The 21,558-nt window shown below is 36.5% G+C and overlaps 1 protein-coding gene across 1 annotated transcript in view; it reads left to right on the forward strand.

Annotated features, from left to right (window-relative positions):
- Positions 1 to 318: 318 nt before the first annotated feature.
- Positions 319 to 21,558, forward strand: part of pcp4b (Purkinje cell protein 4b) — a 38,589-nt gene continuing 17,349 nt past the window's right edge. Inside the window, exon 1 of the mRNA XM_016246083.1 lies at positions 319 to 414. Within this exon, the coding sequence (XP_016101569.1) occupies positions 406 to 414 (9 nt within the window). The 5' untranslated portion in view covers positions 319 to 405. The remainder of the gene's footprint in view (positions 415 to 21,558) is intronic.

Consider the following 21,558-nt stretch of genomic DNA (forward strand, 5'->3'; position numbering starts at 1 on the left):
TAGTAAAAACGTTTTGTGTTTGATGTCTATTCAAAGCTCATCAAATTAGAAAGTCTCGGTAATTAAATTATGTCAAAATTGGCGTTTTCAAATCCTAGTAAATAGTGTCACACAAATATAATTCTGGTGATAGTTTATTGAGTCAGGCTGCTATGAAGCGGCGCTAATGATGAGAGGACAGAGACGCAGCTCTCCTCATTACTGTAGAAGTAAAAGAGGACAGTGATATTTCAGACAGAATAAGGGAGGAGATTTGCCGACGGCTCTCCTATTGGTTTAGTACAACCGTGATGGCACTGAGGAGACGGCTTTATTCTTTATAAAGCTCCCTGAGAGTGAGGAGACCACTGTGAACTCCTTACAGCTGAAGTGCGCTGAGGAAATCCCGTGAGATAACACTGAACCATGAGTGAGGTAAGTGCACCTCTAGCTTTACCGTATCCAGATGAGATTTAACGCAGATCTTTGCAACAGATGTTGATTATATAATATGCATAATAGCTTTCGGCATCTTAATTTCTTTTGGGTGCTGCAGTGTGTTTCTGTGAGTCCTCGCTTAGAGTGTTTGATTCACTTTAGCCTTCTTTTTTTTTTTTTTACGTAAAATAACTTATTTAATTTCACTTAATTTGGGGATGACTTCTGAAGATGATTACATATATGAATATACTTTTTATTGACGTCATCATATTATACTTAAACAAATGTCCACTATCTATCTATCTATCTATCTATCTATCTATCTATCTATCTATCTATCTATCTATCTATCTATCTATCTATCTATCATAAATATAGAGAAACTGGGGTTATAGATCTCTTACTTTTGTTTTGGAATCTCCATTTCTGTATAAACATAATTGTAAGCTTTAGCTATATAAAGGCATTGAATATTTCCACTGTTATTGCCCTGGAGAAAGTGATATAGTTCATTAAACACACAGTGACCTTTTACAACACCATCACTCAGTAGCAGGGCAAGTTATAGCAATTGGAACATTCCCTTAAATGGCATATTGTATAGGCAGTTCAGTAAAATCTGGACAGTAACCTAAATAACGAAGCAGAAAAGAATGAATCAGCAGCAAAAATGGAACATGCAAAAACATCAAAACATTTTTTTGACCAACAGATGTCACAACTAATCAAGCGATTAATTCATAAAATCACAACTTTTACAAACATGTGACAACTTGCCCCCATGTGCCATTTATAAAAATACCCTGAGAACACAACTCAACCTTTTGTTAATAATTCATGCATGCCAGTGTGGTTTTTAACACTGTAAATGTGTTTTTTTTTTTTAAATAAATATATTTTGCTACTGTTGTTGCATTTTTTAATGTTTACATTTGAAACTATAGCCTTCGTGAACTAATAGCCTATTAGCAGCTTTAATTTGATGATTAAATACATTCTCTTTCCACATATTGCAGTCTACACTCTTAAAAATAAAGGTGCTTCACGATGCCATAGAAGAACCTTTTTGTCTAAATGGTTCCATAAAGAACCTTTAACATCGGAAGAACCTTTCTGTTTCACAAAAGGTTCTTTGGGGCGAAAGAAGGTTCTTCAGATTATAAAAAGGTAAGAAAGAGATGGTTCTTTAAAGAACCTTTGACTGAATGGTTCTTTGTGGAACCAAAAATGGTTCTTCTATGGCATCGCTGTGAAGAACCTTTTGAAGCACCTTAATTTTTAAGAGTGTACCTCAATTTGCGGATTGCTGGTCTGTTCTGTGTTGCAGACAGCATGGAAAAAATAAAGCTAAAAGCAAGTAATAAAATCGTCCGTATGTTGCGATACAAATAATTGCTACACAGAATACATAGCTTTTATTTCATGTATATGCATTTCAGTTGGCAAACCCTGATCTGTTTCATTAGGACATCTCTTATCCATTTCAGAATACCTGCTGGACATGAGCAGAGTGTCCAGTTACCTTTTTCTGGACTTTTGCCTTTGGTTATTGAGATTTGCATCCATCAAGAGGGCTGAAAGCATGTAGTTTGCGTGCTTGTTGTGTTGAGTACAGCATAATCTCAAGTGATTCTCTCTCAGTAAATAGTTAATACATTTCTAGAGAGGAAGTGCTAATTAACTTCAAAGCCATCTAGAAGTGGTGCAGTTGTGACATCTTTCTCCAGCAACATGCGTTTTCTTGATGCTATTTTCTGTGACCTGCAGTGCTTTTAAACATGATTTAACATAGGCCAAATTTAACATAGAGAGGGATGCTAATTATGAGAGGAAATTAGCATAAACTCAACCCTGATTTAAGCAGTCAGGTCATTACGATGCGTTCAGATGCTTCAAAGTATTAGAGTGTTTAATATCTAAAGAAAAAGTCCAATTACTGTGAGAGTTGTGATCAAGCACCATATGTCACATCTTCTCATTAACTTTCATTCTGCCTTTTCTTGTAGAAAATTTAGTAGCAGAAAGCTTGTTTATTTATTTTCCAAATATTTTTTGTAATAACGTTTCTCTCAGACACTGTACGGAACGCCTCTGCCTCTAAAAGGAAGATAAAAACATTATCTTACTCTCTCAATAGAACATTATAAACCATTATTAACAGTTTAATAACAGTTGAAAGGAGGAAAATATAATATTACCTATAAACATACAGCTTTTTAGGCATTGTTTTAATTTACTGTATTGTGGCCTTTCTAAAATAACTACATAATACTTAACAATAGTTAACAGATGGATTTAATACAGGTAATGTTAATATAATAAAAACCACAACAATGACAGCAATGTGACAATATGAAAACCTGTAATAGACATAATGGTAATGCACAGTTTTGGAAGTGAAAAAGAACAAATAATCTTATAATTTACTGTAAAAAATAAAACAATAATAATAATAATAATATAAATAAATCGACAATCCCAGAATGCCCTGTGTGACACTTTACATTTTTTAATTAAGTACAGTTTTGTTAAAGTAGATTAGGGTTTTATGTTACATTTTATGTCGTTAAATAATATTAATTGCATTATTTTATTGTCATGTGTGTTATGATGCTTATGATAATATTTCTTTACAGTTAAATTTTGGCTACCACATCTACTGTTTTTTTCCCCATAATTGTTTTTTTTTTAAATAATGTATATCATTTTTGATACTATGTAAATTATGTCAGTTTATCAGCACGCACACATAAGTTAGTTTTAATAAACTGGAATAAAATGGAAGTCATAGGGCTCTGTGAATCATCACATGAGCAGAGCTGGAAAGCACAGATTGGGGTTAGATCAAGAGCCACACAGCACATTTAATCTGATTTTGACAACTCTTGAAAAACTGCCCACATTACTCATTTCAAACTGTTCTCCTCGTTTCTCATCTAATTCATCTCTGACCTCTCCACACATCAATTCTCTCACACTGGATTGCTTTATGACACTCAAAAGGCCTACTACATTTCTCGAAGAAGCACAACGGGATGTCAGAAATCTGATTGGACATGTGCTGCCATGAGCAAGAATGTGCCGTTGCATCCAATCTCCCCGCATTTGCCACCAACTGTCTTTGTCCCTTTCAACCGTCTGATGTGTTCTCATTCTGCCTGTCTTTAGTGAATATGGAAGCCGGCTTTCATAATACACTTGACAAGCATTTGTGCACTTCACAACAATTGTGATGTTTACTAATGTTTGACTAATGGTACTAAAAGGAGATGAAATAATAGCTAGTTGTGAAGAATAAGATATAAAATATCTTAGCTTAAATCTAATAGTTATTATCGTATACATGTACAGTATAAAATCAAATCTAAATGTTTATATTTATATTTATATAAAGGAATTATTTGACTGTGATGTGACTTGTTTGAATAAAAGAATGAGAATAATAATAGTATGAAACATGAGAATGATAATAAACATAAAAATACAAAAAAAAAACTGTGTTAAAAACAAATGAAACTGGAACATGAATTACATAAGACTAAAAAAAAAGACTAACACAGACAGGAGACTTTGCTTTCTTGTTTCAGAAGTTCACCTCATGTCACTCTAGTGAAGGATTTACTTTTTTTGCCAATTACAAGTTAAGAAATCACTGTTATTCCGTTTATTTCCTCTTTTCGTAAATCTCCAAAGCATAAGCTGTTTCTTTGAACAGTTGCAAATGAAGTAGTCCAACTGCTAGGCAAAGCCGCAGAACATTTTTAGTTTGGCCGAAGGCATCAACACATCAGCATATTAAGAAGCTTAAGCAAACCGTTTTGTTATCCAAGCTGGATTATGTGAACTTTGCAGTATCCTTCTTATAGCTCTGCATGTTTGGTGGTGCGTGTGAAGGCAATCGTCACTATAGCTATTGCCCACACTGAGGGTTAGGGATTCGTGCAAACCCTTAACCCCAAGTATTAAAATTCCTGGAACATCTGTACTATGCACATGAATGATGCTTCAAATCATGTGGCTTGTTGAGGAAATATGTGCTATGACTTTATTGTAACGACATAGCAACATACTAATAACTAGGGATGCACCGATACCACTTTTTTCAGTACTCGCCCGATACCGATACTTTTATTTTTGGTACTTGCCGACACCGAGTGCCGATACCGATATTTTTATTGCATTTGTAAATTTTTTAAATATTGGGTACAGAAACCAAAAGAGTATGTATAATGTTAGTTGGTTAACTTCATTTATCAAATAGATAGTCAAACCAAAATTTATTCAGACACCTTCAACATTTCTCACATTATCACAGTTTGTTCGCTATAGTATAAAAAATGGTAATAAAATATGACAAGAACTCAGAGTTACACTGTGTCAGAACAAATTCATCTTGATAATGTTAGATAATTTTGATAGAAAGGTATGTAATAGATTACAATCAACCAAAATAATTCAGACAGCTGTTAGTATGACAGTATTTACACAACTATGAATACTTTGTCGGGCAACCCTTAGCCTCAATGACAGCCTGTAGTCTCCTGGGCATGCTGTCATCCAGCTTCATGAAAACCTCAACTTCAGTTTTTTCCCCAGACTCGGTCTGAATAATTTTTGGACCCAAATTTGTATCGATTTTACTGGTAGTCCACTGTATGAATAATTTTTTGGTATGATTTGTCACAGTTTACTTTATTTTGCTATCCTCACTTAAATAAATGAACTATAGTGTCCTGCACCCACTAGTAAAAAAATATCCAAAATTATATCTGGTCTCTGAATAATTTTTGGTTTCACTGTATATCCTTCGGTTATTTTCACACTTAATTATGCCCATTAAAAAGTTTTTGTTACTTTCACTGTTCCTTTTTTTGCTCTATGGTACATCATCTTTAATTTAATAGCATTAGAGCTGCTCCACTGCTGTGTGAGTACTGTAATCACGCGCTTTGCTGTAATAATGCATGGAACCACTCGTTATTGTCAGGGTCTGGCGTCTGGTGTTCTCCCTCTCACCACCAGAGGTCGCCATTTCCCATCCTCCCGGACTCCTTTTCCGTTACCTTGACTCCACACACCTGTGCACACACTCACTCACACACAGCTGTGGCCCATGCTGAGGGCTATTTATGCGCCTTCCCCACGTCACTCTGGGCAGATTATTAGTAATTGGTTTTAAGTGTTACTAATAATTGTTAGGAGTTGTATTAAGTGTTGTTACGGGACTGATGCAAGCTCTACGTGGCCATATTGCATCAGATTACCTTTTCTGTTTCAAGCCTGTGTCAGAGTCTTAGCTCTGTTTGTGTTTTCTGTTTTGGTTTTTACTTTGTTTTCCCGGCAGTCAATAAAAGCCTGCATTTGGACCCAGACCCTTGCTTACACGGTGTCTTTCCTAACCACGCCGTGACAGTTATAAATCTCCTAACTGTGATATTTTCAGAAATAGAAGTCGCATTTTTTCATCTGAAACGTGCTGCGATTTATATTCCAAAGCCACTCATATAATGCAGAAACACTCAAGCAAGCAAAACATGCGCAACGCGTGCACGTATTTGTACTGATGCAGAATGAGAGGGACAAGTACACTACAGCCTAGCGCATTTCACACAGGCTGCTAGATTCACTTTCGCCAGAAAGTCGTGTATGCCTAAGTTTGAAAATAAATGATGTTTATAGTAAATGCCCCTATGAATGTTTATATTTTTACGATTTCGTTTTAATCCAAATGATGCGTGTGCTAAGTGAGTGAACATCAAAGATCACACAACAGAATTGCGCACGCGCTCTCTCTCTCTCTCTCGCGTTCTCGCTCTCCCTACTTTTAAGTAAATTGTGCATTGATTTACTTACTTGTTTTTGACATATCCGACCGAACTACAAAAGTTCCAGTGATGTCTGTGAGAAAGGTATATTCACTCGGCAAGCTCGCGCATCTGCGCCGCCTCTCTCAATCCACTCAGCGTGCTTTGTTTATCAGCTCGCACACATCAGCTATACAGGCGTTAATACTGAATGTTTAACATTATATTCATTGCATACATATACTGTACTTCGTAGTAGACATCCATAACTCCTTTCTGCTGTCTGTTGTTGGTGTTTCTTTGTTTGAATATGGTGCTTATCACATGCTGTGTTGTATCGGCCTCCATTTTAACGAGTACGAGTACAGGAGACCAGTATCGGGCCCGATACCGATACCAGTATCAGTATAGGTGCATCCCTACTAAAAACCACTCGGAAAACCTTAGCGACCGAATATAGCAGCACCCTACAAGCAAATTAGTGCTCGACCAATATATCATCATGGCTGATATATCGGCCGATATTTGGCACTTTTCAAATATCGGCATTGGCCGATAAGTTTTTCTGCTTGGTCGATGCGTTCGAAACTTTATTTTGACGGTGCGACGGACTTTTATTTTGACGGCGCCGAGAACGACAGCGCCTGAGCATACAGTGCTCACATTAATTTCTCCCTCTTGTTTGCTATCGTCGTTAACAGTTCTGTCTAATACAGATAGAAGTCTGTCTAATAATCTGATAGAACTGTTAAACAAAGGAATTCAAATGTATACAACGTATTATATTATTAGTAATAGCAAGGCAAACATTATAATACTTTCTCGTTTGCCGTCAGCATTCAGCAAATATGCATTTATATAATTTAAAAATCTTTGAATGAATAATGAACATTTAATTTCACAAACCTTGCAAACTTAGTCGAATCCAGCTGTGAGATCGTGTGAAGTGTGCATTTGTATCCTGCATGATCTCGTGTTCTCTGCGAGACTGTCGGTTCGTGTGAATTGAATGCTGACAGGAGGAGAGTTCAGCTTCACTGAAGATGCGCGATCGTAAACTCGTGATTTCAAATTATGCTGCACTTTATGCATTTGCCCACTGTGTGCTGTATGTAAAATGAGTGTTACCTTGGCTTTATTTGAAAAAAATATGATTCCCAATGCACACAAACTTCCCAGAATACTGAGTGCCTTGTTGGTTACAGTGTTTACTTACTTTTTAATTATATTTTTATTAAATATTTATTTATTTGCAAAAAATACTTTGTCATCTAAAGTATAAGTATGTTTATTTTACACATTTATTTTTTAATCCATTTTCAAATGATTTCAAATTTCTTGAATATTAATTAAAATAAATACAATTATATCGGCTTTATATCGGCCAACCTGCTTTTCAAGATATCGGCATCGGCTGTCAAAACACATATCAGTCTACCACTAAAGCAAATGTAAAACAAAAGGTTTCTTGAACTCAATGTGTATTTTCAGCTTGAATATGATTTTAAGTTAAAGTGCAAAATGTCACTGTAATAGCTGCATAACCAAATGAATGCCTAAAGAACAAGGACCAAAGCATATTTACAGATCTGGTTCTATAATATTTGCTATGCTTATTAGATGCTGCTTTGTTCCATATCACAGCATGGTGAAAGGAAGTACATAAAAAAAACCGATGAATATTTGAATGGTCATTTACTTCAATAAATGGGTCATAAATGACATTCACAATCTACAGAGTGCATTACAGACTGACAGACTAAGTATTGTAATGCGAATAAATTGTCCCTGTAATGTGTTAGTTTTGGTTTGGCTGCTGAGGCAGTATATATCAATTGCATAAGCTCTCGGCTCTGGGTTTAGAAGATTCCCAGCCGACTGTACAGCAACTTGCACATGCAATGTAAATATGTTAATTAAATCGATAAAACAAACTGACAACTTTATTAAGACCCTTGGTGGTGAGAAGTGAATTGAAAGGTGATAGCAGAACATTTAGTCAATTGAACAATAAACTGGGTAGAAACAGTTTTAATAAATCTCTCCTCGCCAGGGACGTGGTGCTAGCTTGATTGATTGAGCCTGTTATTTTTAAGAAATGCTTCTGCTGGTATGCTCTGTGCCCTACATTTAGTAAACATCCAACACCCTTTTCAGTTAGTTTTTTTATGGGCGGAGCTTAGGTGGAGACAGAAAGATTCCCCTGACTGCTTCACTAACGCTAGCTAGCAGGTTTTGTTTGCTTGTTTTGAACAATGACTGGATAAAATTCGATTTTATCTTAATATGTAATGTCACTCACTGTCCAGGATTGTGGTTGTTATTTGAAAATGTTAACTTTAACGGAAGGAACCAGATTGGCCGACTCATTCACACTCACTCAATGGATGGACGATCTGACAGGAGTGGCCTGACACACCTACCAGATAGAGCAACCGAGCATGTATAGTAAATAGAAACTGAGGGCATATAAATCTTTAGATACCTATAACTATGTACTAACAGTGGCAATTGTAAGCAAATGCAACTACTTGAACACACACTTGACACATACCATGGGCACTTATGGCAATTGTAGAAAGCGAGACAACAATGTTTCCTTTTTTCCGTTTCCTTTATGTTTAGCCAATGATGTTAGTAAACTTGTTCCCCAATTTCTGATTAGGTGGGCATGCATGAGAAATCTTTAGACTTGTAACCAAACCATAATCCATACCAACAAAAGACAATAGTTTATATAAGCTTAACTGATATGAAGTGTGCGCTGCAAACACTAGCATTTTTGATGATCGTTTCTGTCCAGTCCGCTTGTTTTATTGCCTTTAACCACAGCTGTCGTCAGTTTTTTGTCTGGCAATGGCAGCAGGTCTGCGATAAAATTTCAATTTGGAGCCTGTACTCCATCGATTCTGACACTCACCAACACAAGAAGATGACATGAGTGGCCTGACACACCTACCAGATAGAGCAACCGAGCATGTATAGTAAATAGAAACTGAGGGCATATAAATCTTTAGATACCTATAACTATGTACTAACAGTGGCAATTGTAAGCAAATGCAACTACTTGAACACACACTTGACACATACCATGGGCACTTATGGCAATTGTAGAAAGCGAGACAACAATGTTTCCTTTTCCGTTTCCTTTATGTTTAGCCAATGATGTTAGTAAACTTGTTCCCCAATTTCTGATTAGGTGGGCATGCATGAGAAATCTTTAGACTTGTAACCAAACCATAATCCATACCAACAAAAGACAATAGTTTATATAAGCTTAACTGATATGAAGTGTGCGCTGCAAACACTAGCATTTTTGATGATCGTTTCTGTCCAGTCCGCTTGTTTTATTGCCTTTAACCACAGCTGTCGTCAGTTTTTTGTCTGGCAATGGCAGCAGGTCTGCGATAAAATTTCAATTTGGAGCCTGTACTCCATCGATTCTGACACTCACCAACACAAGAAGATGACATTTTAAGCTCCTTATGTAGCCGATTCTGTGCTGGTTTTTATTGGCCACCTCTAGTTACCCCTTTGTTTTCCCTCCAGCTAATGCTGTGACGTAATTGTGACGTCGGCATTATAAGGGTCTATTGAAATTGACCACTGGTGTTATGATCACTGGGAGGAACTGGAATGCTCAACATGGCGACTCTAGTAAAGTAAGTCCCGCCTTCAAAATAAAAGAACCTATCATCAATCGGCAAAGTCACCCACTGGTCTTTACATGAGACCTATGCACAGCCTTTGCTTTACACTGCACTTGCATATTCGCTGGAGCATTACTTTACTCAAGAAAATACCATTCATACCACATTTCATTACTGATTTGAAATGTGTTATTAAAATATGAGTTTAGCAACTAATTTTTGAGATTTAGCTCTTTGCTGGACTTATTCACTGGCTGTGGGTTTACAGTCCGGTCCAGGATAGTTTTTAACTACCCCATACATCAATAAAAGCTTCCGTGTAAAGTATTACATTGTGACAATTTTAAACAGTAATACAAGCAGATATGTGCACAACACACTGTTAAGATCAGGGTGAAATGATCAGGGACATAATTAAAAAATAAACTTATGGTACTTGTTTTTAATGTTGGGATCCTTCTGAAGGATATGCAGAGCTGTCGGTGCTACACACAGCCAAGAAAAGCAGGTTTGGCAAAACACTGCAGTTTCAGTGATGGTACTGAATGGAAACAATATGACACTTGTGTATATACTGATCTGCCACAACATTAATACCTCCTGCTTAATATTGTGTAGATCCCCCTTGTGCTGACAAAACCGCTCTGATGCATCAAGGCATGAACTGCACAATGCCTTTGAATATATCCTGGGGTATCTGGCACCAAGACATTAGCAGCAGATATTTGAAGTCCTGCAAATTGCAAGGTGGGGCCTCCATGGATTGGATTTGTTGGTCCAGCACATCCCATAGATGCTGAATCAGATTGATATCAGGGGAATTTGGAGGCCAAGGCAACACCTTGAACTTTTTGTCATGTAACTCAAACCATTCCTGAACAATGTTTGCAGTGTGGCAAGAGGGTGCATTGTCCTGCTGAAAGAGGCCACTGCCATCAGGGAACACCACTGCCATGTTGCCCGGAACATAACACTGCCTCTCCCAACCTGCTTTCTTCCCGTAGTGCATCCTGCTGCCCTGTCTTCCCCAAGTAATTGATGTACATGCACCTGTCCATGCTACGAGGTGATTCATGTATGTTATATGGGGGTTATGTCATGTATGTTATATTTGCAGCAGCATGTTGTGGATGTATCGGCAGTAGCACGTCTCTGTACTTGCTCTGCCGCAGCAGCAGCAACACGTAGCAGATCTGTTCCACCAAATACATTAACATTGTCATGTACATTACCATGCCAATCCCCCCGAGAGTTGTCATGACAGAAATATATATATATATAATGATTTTAGCAAATGGCTGCAATATAACAAAGAGTGAAAAATTTAAGGGGGTCTGAATACTTTCCATACCCACTGTATATTCTGTCATACACATACACACACACACACACCAGTTCTCTCTGGTCCGCGAATCTGACTGGCTGATCCTTTTCCAGCAGTGCAATATTCTAGTGATAACAGAACTCAAACCGTTTCACCATTTGTATCAATCCGCCTGCAGTATATCTCTGAGCGAGTGTCATGGCGGATGCCCAAATAAACTTTAATTTAAAAAATAATACCGTTTTTGTGTCATGGAATGTAGTTTTAAGAGTTTTTTTAAAGGTGAGAATATAGTTGTTTAGACTTCAAATATGTGGTTTTTTTATAAAGATAACATCGATTTGAAAATTTGCTTCAATGCTTTTGGAGATGTGAGCTCCAGGGTGTCAGCGCTCATGAACCTGCTGAGAGCAGCCTCACCTCGACTAGTTCTTCTGGAATTTGCAGCTGGCTCTGATATCTCTATAGTGGTTAAACAGGAAATATAAGTAATTTAGGGTAAATCTAATGGGTAGTCTTTAGTCTCATAAATCTATTATTTGTTCCAGAGCAAATAGTTTTGGCTGAGGGCATAACGTTATATTTTATATAAATATAATGTTGTATATCAGAGTGCTGCCTTTGCACTTTTGACTGAATGGCCTTGCAACATTTATGATAGCTGTTGTTGTTTATTAAATATTATTATTCAATAAATAGTATTTATATAAATAATAGTAGTATTTAATAATAGTATTTGGTATAGAGAAACGTTTTGTGTGTTCGTGATGGTGATTTTAGTTACATTGTTACACCATTAGATGGCGAATAGAGACTGTTTTTATGAGTGAGTCAGCAGTAAAAACTTTTATATCGAAAGAGACTGAAACGGTACTTTTAACAACAGCTTGTAAGATGCAGCCAACAAATGCAGTGAGCAGCGCTGTCTACGGAAATCCCCCTTAACAGTTGAAAGGATAGCATGACAAAAATATCGCTCCCCCCCCCCCCAATAAAAGAAATATATATATATACCGACTCCAAGCTTTTGAATGGTATAGTGTATAATGTTACAAAAGCTTTTTATTTCAGATAAATGCTGATCTTTGGATCTTTCTATTCATCAAAGAATCCTGACATTTTTTTAATAATAATAATCAGAAATGTTTATGGAGCAGCAAATCAGCATATTAGAATGATTTCTGAAGGATCATGCTGAAAATTTTGCTTTGATCACAGGAATAAATTAAATGTATTATATAATATAATAAAATATATTCAAATAGAAAGCAGTTATTTTAAATAGTAAAAATATTTCACAATATTACTGCTTTTGCTGTACTTTGGATCAAATAAATGCAGGCTTGGTGAGCAGAAGATAATTCTTTAAAAAACATAAAAAATCTTACAGTTCAAATTTTTTTTAACTGGTAGCATAGATATGTATCATTGCATCTAGTTATTTTGGATAAGAATAAAACGTCAGGTCCGACAATATCGTGTCTTTTTTAATTTAAATCTAGATTTATTTGCATTGGCCCATGGAAACCTCTATGAACACACTTGACTTGACTTGGCCAAAAAAAATAGTTGGGGACGAATTTACGTTTTATTAAAAAGTGTTTTCGAATTCTACTCATATGGCGCACACACACATTAGGATATGTTAGATGCCTGCCTCCACTGAGAGTCCCTATCAAGCACTTTACATATTCAACTACTCTCTTCTTCTCCTCCTGCCTTGCTCTTTGGCCCGCATCACTCACCGCAGAGCAAGCCTGTTCTTGATAATGCTGCTGTGAACACGTGGGAAAAGCTGATGAAGAAGAAGTTGGGGTGAAGCGATCTTTATATAGGCGGAGCAAAATACTTCATCGCTCCATTTGTAGCGCGTTGTGATTGGATGTTTACGCTGTCAATACAGGAGACAAACCAATGGGCCACTGGCTGCTCGCTGTCCGTGCGTGATGGTCCTTGGCAAAAAATAAATAAAAATCATTCTGTCTGCACCTTATAAGTGTCGGCCCACCGGGAAAATGCCCGGCATGCCCGATTACCAGTCCAGCCCTGTATATAGCCATATCGCACAGCTACGAGTGTATTTGGGGACATTTATTGGGACAACTCCAGGTGGGAACAGGACACCATAAACTGGGACTGTGCTCAGAAAACATGGACACCTGGTCAGTCTATTATGTGTTAATGCTGATAATTAGTTACCTTTTGTTAAACTGACTCAATCAAAAGAGGCGATGCTGTTTAAAGTTAGTTGACTATTCAAAGAAGAATTTTCCATAATGTAGGACAGGGGATCTGGTGACAGCAGGACTGGGGCATTGAGGAAGTGAAACGTTCCCTTGTGGTTTCAGCTACGCCTTACCTGACAGACTGCTCATAAATCACCTCACCTGTGACAGCTGATATCTGCTCTTCATCTGTCAAGCAGTCTCGTTCATCTTTAACTTTAACATTGCTTCAGTGCTCTGAGAATACAAGAGCTCAGTGGATGATTTCCCTCTCAATCTGTTGTTTTGATCACTACAATACTTGTAGAACAGTCTAGCTATGTTGCAAAACCTTAATGAGTTGGCCTGTTGTCTACAGAGCACACTCACCTATAGTGGAATCATCATGGTAGTGACAGTTTAAAGGTGTTTAACAGCTGTTGTGAAGTTTTCCAGAAAGTTTCAAACCATTGTAACAAACTCCAAATAAACTTAGTTTTGGCTAGATTTAGTTTTGAAATTATTAACTGAGCATGAAATCATTATATGGTGGCCTTTTAGGGTAAGCTCACCTCTAAACACCAGGTTGCTGAACACCAATTATTGCATTATATGAAGAGTAAGAGATGTCAAATAAGTGTAATTTTCTGACCTATCATTGCATCTAGTTATTTTGGATAAGAATAAAACGTCAGGTCCGACAATATCGTGTCTTTTTTAATTTAAATCTAGATTTATTTGCATTGGCCCATGGAAACCTCTATGAACACACTTGACTTGACTTGGCCAAAAAAAATAGTTGGGGACGAATTTACGTTTTATTAAAAAGTGTTTTCGAATTCTACTCATATGGCGCACACACACATTAGGATATGTTAGATGCCTGCCTCCACTGAGAGTCCCTATCAAGCACTTTACATATTCAACTACTCTCTTCTTCTCCTCCTGCCTTGCTCTTTGGCCCGCATCACTCACCGCAGAGCAAGCCTGTTCTTGATAATGCTGCTGTGAACACGTGGGAAAAGCTGATGAAGAAGAAGTTGGGGTGAAGCGATCTTTATATAGGCGGAGCAAAATACTTCATCGCTCCATTTGTAGCGCGTTGTGATTGGATGTTTACGCTGTCAATACAGGAGACAAACCAATGGGCCACTGGCTGCTCGCTGTCCGTGCGTGATGGTCCTTGGCAAAAAATAAATAAAAATCATTCTGTCTGCACCTTATAAGTGTCGGCCCACCGGGAAAATGCCCGGCATGCCCGATTACCAGTCCAGCCCTGTATATAGCCATATCGCACAGCTACGAGTGTATTTGGGGACATTTATTGGGACAACTCCAGGTGGGAACAGGACACCATAAACTGGGACTGTGCTCAGAAAACATGGACACCTGGTCAGTCTATTATGTGTTAATGCTGATAATTAGTTACCTTTTGTTAAACTGACTCAATCAAAAGAGGCGATGCTGTTTAAAGTTAGTTGACTATTCAAAGAAGAATTTTCCATAATGTAGGACAGGGGATCTGGTGACAGCAGGACTGGGGCATTGAGGAAGTGAAACGTTCCCTTGTGGTTTCAGCTACGCCTTACCTGACAGACTGCTCATAAATCACCTCACCTGTGACAGCTGATATCTGCTCTTCATCTGTCAAGCAGTCTCGTTCATCTTTAACTTTAACATTGCTTCAGTGCTCTGAGAATACAAGAGCTCAGTGGATGATTTCCCTCTCAATCTGTTGTTTTGATCACTACAATACTTGTAGAACAGTCTAGCTATGTTGCAAAACCTTAATGAGTTGGCCTGTTGTCTACAGAGCACACTCACCTATAGTGGAATCATCATGGTAGTGACAGTTTAAAGGTGTTTAACAGCTGTTGTGAAGTTTTCCAGAAAGTTTCAAACCATTGTAACAAACTCCAAATAAACTTAGTTTTGGCTAGATTTAGTTTTGAAATTATTAACTGAGCATGAAATCATTATATGGTGGCCTTTTAGGGTAAGCTCACCTCTAAACACCAGGTTGCTGAACACCAATTATTGCATTATATGAAGAGTAAGAGATGTCAAATAAGTGTAATTTTCTGACCATCAAATATTTAAAAAATATACTACAACTACAACTCCAGACAGCAAAGTTTCAAACGAGGTGTTTGACCTTCAGAAATGTTTTGTCTCAGCAGATCAAACCAAATGTGCTGTGTTATAAGCATATATATTCACACACATGTTACAGTGCATATAGGCTACTGTACATGCAAAACACAGGGACTGCTTAAAACCACGATTCTTTTGATTTTTTATTATTTTTCCAGAAAATGAAAAGCAAACAAACACAAAAAGGCCTCTAAATCAACATGATCAAAACTTTGCTGAAACATCCGTTGCACACAATCTACTTCAGTGTTTTTTTTATAAACTAAACATGAGAATAACTTTTACATTGTTAGTGATGTTTCAAGATGAACATTTACTTGACTGAAGCAACTTACCTTTATTTGATTCTTCATACATCATTTTTTTGAAAAAAAATCATGTTAAAATATGATTCAACAGGCTTTTATTCAAAAGTTTACTTGTTCTCAATCAATTAAAATTTTTTTAAAGTAATGCATTTCTTTACTAGTTACATAAAAAAAGTAATCTGATTACGTAACTAACGTTACTTGCAATGCGTTACCCCCAAAACTGCATATCAGTACTTAAAGTGTACATATACCTAAAAAAGTGTACATTTTGAAAAGGTACTGCCCCAGTGACAGCTTTTACACTTTTTTTTCCCCGAGTGTATGATTTTAATGAGACAACATTACCTAACAAGTTACTGTCTGTTACATCTGAAGTCAACCTGGACATTCGTACAAAGTAAATGTTGTTTAAAGAAGAGAATTTCCCCTGTTTATTAAACAGTTATGTTGATATTTATTACAGTATAGTAAACATCAGATCAGAGGACAGTCGTGTATTACAAACATCAAAGTGCTCATTCTGAAATCAGAAAAAATATATATTTATGATTTATGCAAGGTATATGCACATATACCTTAATTTGCCTTGTACAGTTATAATTTCATTAACAGCATGATTTTGAAGCAGTTAATGATTTAAACAATGGTTAAATTAATAATTCAAAAACATAAACATATAACATTTCACTCCTATGGAAACTGTAAAAAGAATCTGAAAAAGATATTGCTCAATCAGGAAATAAAATAATAGAAGCATCATAACTTATTCAGAGAAATAATGCTGACTGCGTACAGACTTAAAGACATGAAGCTTTATTTCTAAGAGGATGTATGGGAAACTTGGAATTTTAATACAATATAGTGTAATACATTAACAGAGACATGTATTGTAATTTTTATAGTAAATTCAAATATATTTCTTCTACTAATACCAGATATATGTTCATGTTTAATATTTACTTAATAATTATTACGTACATAAAGACATACTTTGTGTTCAATCAGTTACCTGTGTCATCAGTGCGCAGCTGACACACCCACCGTAGCGATTTCAATATATTGCTTATCGTGCCCGAGAAGACCATAAACATTACAGATAACATCTGAAGTAACCATTAATTTACATATCCTAAAAACTAGTCCTGTGCCACTGATACGATGTAAATTGGGCAATTTTAACTAAGTTTTGGCTGTCAGTCAGTGATGCCCTCTGTCAGTGTGAAGTTTAGAATTCTATGAGCAATCTAGTAATTTATGTAGATCAGTGGTGACAACTGATGTTCACTGTGCATTTTATGTACGTAGTACATTATACTGTTATAAATATCTCATTGATTTAAATTACAAGCAATCAGAATTTCATTCAACGGCCATTGCATATTTTCAGTTTGGGCCTCTGAATAAAACTATGGTGTTTTTTCTTCTTGTGTGCGAACTCCATATTTTTACTATATCATAAAAACCTGATATATCAAACGGGCGGTTTCTTCATTAGGGTGATGCACCACCAAAGCGCGAAAGGGAGGGATTTTTTTCTGTCACATTCAACCACAGTTGTCACTGTTCTAGACTGTTTGTTCTGCCTCTGGATATATAGTCCAAAAAGAGTCAAGTCAAGTCCTTTTTGGCGATTTCACTCTGGCCGAGAATCGTCCCGAGTGTTCTCATAGACTTTCATACAAAGACTTTTTATTGAACTGCAGGCACTGCAATGCAATCTTTATGAGTTCCAGGAGAGCTAGCACTAACATGCTTTCATCATCATACGTAACCTTGACTTGTGCGGCGATTGGTGAGAACAAACATACCAATATTAATAAGAAACATGAAGTCAGGACTAGTCTGTATGGGCTGAATAAAGCAAACCAGTATCTCACCAGTAAAGTTTAGATGGATGACAGTTATAATGGAGCTAAAGATGATTACAGTGACATACAGCCATCGTACACTATTAGACGTGCAAGTCTGTTATTATTAATTTGCCAGCAAACTGTGTATGAGCGTTCTCTGATAGCTTTTTGCACAAGCACATTTCAGTATGATAGCATGTCTGGCAGGTGTTTTATAATGGACACTCGCTGAAGAAGCATGTTTTTATAGGAGTTTGCTGCTGTCAGTGGTGTTTATTTACATACGGGCATCAACACTCACTCTAACAGAGGAACTGTTCACTGGTCACGTCGAGCCGCCTTCAGGTCGCCACATTCGAAAAATTCAGAATGTTTTTATTTACTTTTTTAATTTGTGTTTTGCTCTGAATGGATTTGATGGAACCTGATACAGTCAGGTTAAGGCGACTGGTATAGTGGTCTGTTGGTGTCTCCGTGTGGTCCTCCTGTTTGGTATTGCAGCTTGAATTGTAGTTATTTCTATATGTATCTGCATCTGTATAGGTAAATTGTGAATTATGAAAATAAAGAATGGTTTTAATTAGGGATGCACAATATTATCGGAATGCTATCGAAATCGGCCGATAATGGCTTAAAATGCAAATATCGGCCCGATATGAAAAATGATGCTGATATGCCTTGCCGATAAGATGAGTAACTCTCATGTGCTCAGGGTGTGACAGCGATAAGATTTTCCTGAATGATGATTAGATTCACTGTTTTGAGCATTTAATTTGAGAATGTGAGTACAGAATGACGCGGTCGGTGTGCGATAGAGTCAACAGTTATTAGCAGCAGCAGTAGCAGCAACAGCCTCCCCCGGGTCCTAAGGCCCTTCCGGTAAGCCCTTTTATTTACTTAGGGGGCGCTGTTGGCCTACTTGTAATAAAATGAAAGCAAAATACATAAATAACATTAAGATTATGTTTCTGATTAAATAAAGCATGATGTCATAAAATCACAAGTATGGTTTGATTTAAAGGCCAGAAAGTATAGCTTACATGAATAAAAATCACAAACAAGACACTTGTAAATTAAAGGGGTCATATGATGCTATTTTAAAGATCATTATTTTGTGTATTTGGTGCAACAGAATTTGTTGACATGCTTTAATGTTAAAAAAACACATTATTTTTCAAATGCTATACATTATTGTAGTTCCTCTATGCCCCGCCTCTCTCAAATGTCGTTTTCTACAAAACCCCTCTTTCCGACAAGCACAGTCTGCTCTGATTGGCCAGCTGACCCAGTGCATTGTGATTGGCCGAACACCACAAGCACGCGTCGGAAATGTAACGCCCCTTTCCATAATCACGAGCTTCAGCTTTCAACATAAATGTAAAGAGAGTACATAATGTCCTTAGTTTTACCATCAGTTCAAGCCCGAAAGGGGAACAGAGTCGCGTGACAGACACAGTGATGATGCTCATATGTATTTGCAGTACACAAGCCGCGATTAAGAAAGCTGACTCCACTGTGATGTGACCCTGTCTCTCTCTCACGAACACACGACGCTAAAGAAAAGGAAAAATAGAAATGGCATCATATGACCCCTTTAAATAATTTATATAGTATAGTATATATAGTATATATAATAGTTTATTCTCTAGCTCTTATATATATATATACTGTATATATATATATATATATAGATGTATTCATTAATGTGTAATATGTTTTTTAATGAAAACTTCATTATGAAACTTAACTTATGATTATGAAAACTTAAATACAAGATGCTCTAAAAGATTTTCAGAATTTGTACAACTCTTTTGCTTTAGACCATCTACAAATGTTAAATATTCAAATAAAATGTTAAGGATTGCTTTATAGTTATTTTCAAAGTTTTCAATGTACTCTCATTATAAAATAACTTCACTGTTTATTTAATTCTCAAAAGTAAGTTTTTGTTAAAAACTAACCAAAATGAAAAAAATAATGTTATAATCTCTGTACAGGAGAGACTTGGTGTTGTTTCCAAACAAAAGGAAATATATCGGTATCGGCATCAGCTATCGGCCAAAACGAGTTGAAAAATATCGGCATATCGGATATCGGCAAAAATTCAATATCGTGCATCCCTAGTTTTAATTTATCTTGAAAAAAACTTGCAGAAATAAAGTTTTTGTGGGAATCATTCTCAATCTTGAACATTACTGGTATTTACTGGTAATTAAAATACATTAATACATTTAAAAAATACTGTGCACTGAATAAAAAAAGGTAAGATTGTTTTATGATTATAATTGTTGGTTAAAATAGTGAAAGACCAGACCAGTGATAAAGGTGATGTTAATCCTAATTTTATGCCAGGTAATAGTAAATATCAATAGTTTCCTAATAGTGTCCTCTTCAAAGAACATGCGATTTGTGCTTTTAGTGATCCACAAAATGCAATGGGAGGAGATTTCCTAAGGGATCACTATATTTATCTACAGTGGGTATAGAAAAGAATCACCCCCCTTTAAAATTATCACATTTTGTTGCTTTTGCAATTTATAATATCCAAGTGAAAGATATAACACCAATATGTCAGAAAAAAAAAAAATCAGAATCACGGAGTTGGAAAAAGAATCACCCCCTCCTAAAAATGACTTGTAAACTCAATCAGGTGTAGCTAATCACCTTCAAAATGTGATTCTTTTACAGGGGGGTGGTTCATAATCTATACCCACTGTATATGTGTCTAGCATATGTAACAGACTTTCATGTTTGCTGTCTCTCCTCTTGCCGTTTTTAAGAAGCTTTAGTTCAAGATAATTTCTTCTTGCACAAAAAGGAACGAGTAATCTGAATACAGTTTGAGTTTGTGGCCTAATTCCATGTGTTTTCCTTGCATTTTTAATTCACAGTGAAAGCCATGCAGACGTTTTGTAGTCTGCAATCTACAAGCTCCTAAAATAGCACTACAATGACGGTGGGAAATCACTTATCTATTCAGCTTATAATTCCATATTTTGTTTTCCATCTTTTACAACTGAAGAAACACATATTGAGCAGTTCATCTTTATGAAACATACTGTAGATCACAAATTTTGTAATAGATTCTGATAATTAGATTTAGCAGAATTTAAACTGACAACATAAAAGTTGACTTCATATAGAGCTTGAAAGAGAAGGGGCATATCATTTTCTAGCACCCAGTTGTTGTAGTTGTTTTTTTGCTTTGTCGACTGGTTTGATGTGCAAACAGCAGTGTTTTGAGAGCCACATTGTTTTCAGGTTTCAGATTGTTTACTTATAGCAGTTTGTGCACACGAAGCTAGGATATGAGAATGTACAATATTGTAACATTGAAAAAAGTGCAAATTTCAGCTTTAAGGAAGTAGAATAAATGTTGTCATGACCCTAAAGTCTTTAGAGATAATACATGAAAAATAGCATCTACACTGGATTCGAGACTCTTTACTAACGTCCCGAAGACAAACTGGACACATTAGAATTTCCATGTTGATATACGTTGCTTTAAGGGAAATATATATTATTTTTACACTGCCTAGTTTGGGTTCTATACAATATATGTTTCTAGTTTTACTTTTGCATGAGGCAGGTTTGCTGTGTCTCTGAAGAGACAGGAGGTCAAGACTGAAAGTGCTGCTAACTTCAAAACAAACCCATCATGCGTGTGCATTGCACAACCTTGTTGTGTCAAGTCAGGTATCTAGGAGAGACCATCAGGCATCAATGTCAAGCATTTAATATTTATGGCAGGAAAATCTGCCTGTCTTCCATGGTTCTGAGTAAGCAGCCAGCCTGAGGAAGCTGTCTCTGGGGTCCTGCTGTTCCCACAGACGCTTCAACA

Source organism: Sinocyclocheilus grahami, unplaced genomic scaffold (assembly GCF_001515645.1).
Source record: "Sinocyclocheilus grahami isolate Dianchi unplaced genomic scaffold, SAMN03320097.WGS_v1.1 scaffold783.1, whole genome shotgun sequence".
Taxonomy (NCBI): domain Eukaryota; kingdom Metazoa; phylum Chordata; class Actinopteri; order Cypriniformes; family Cyprinidae; genus Sinocyclocheilus; species Sinocyclocheilus grahami.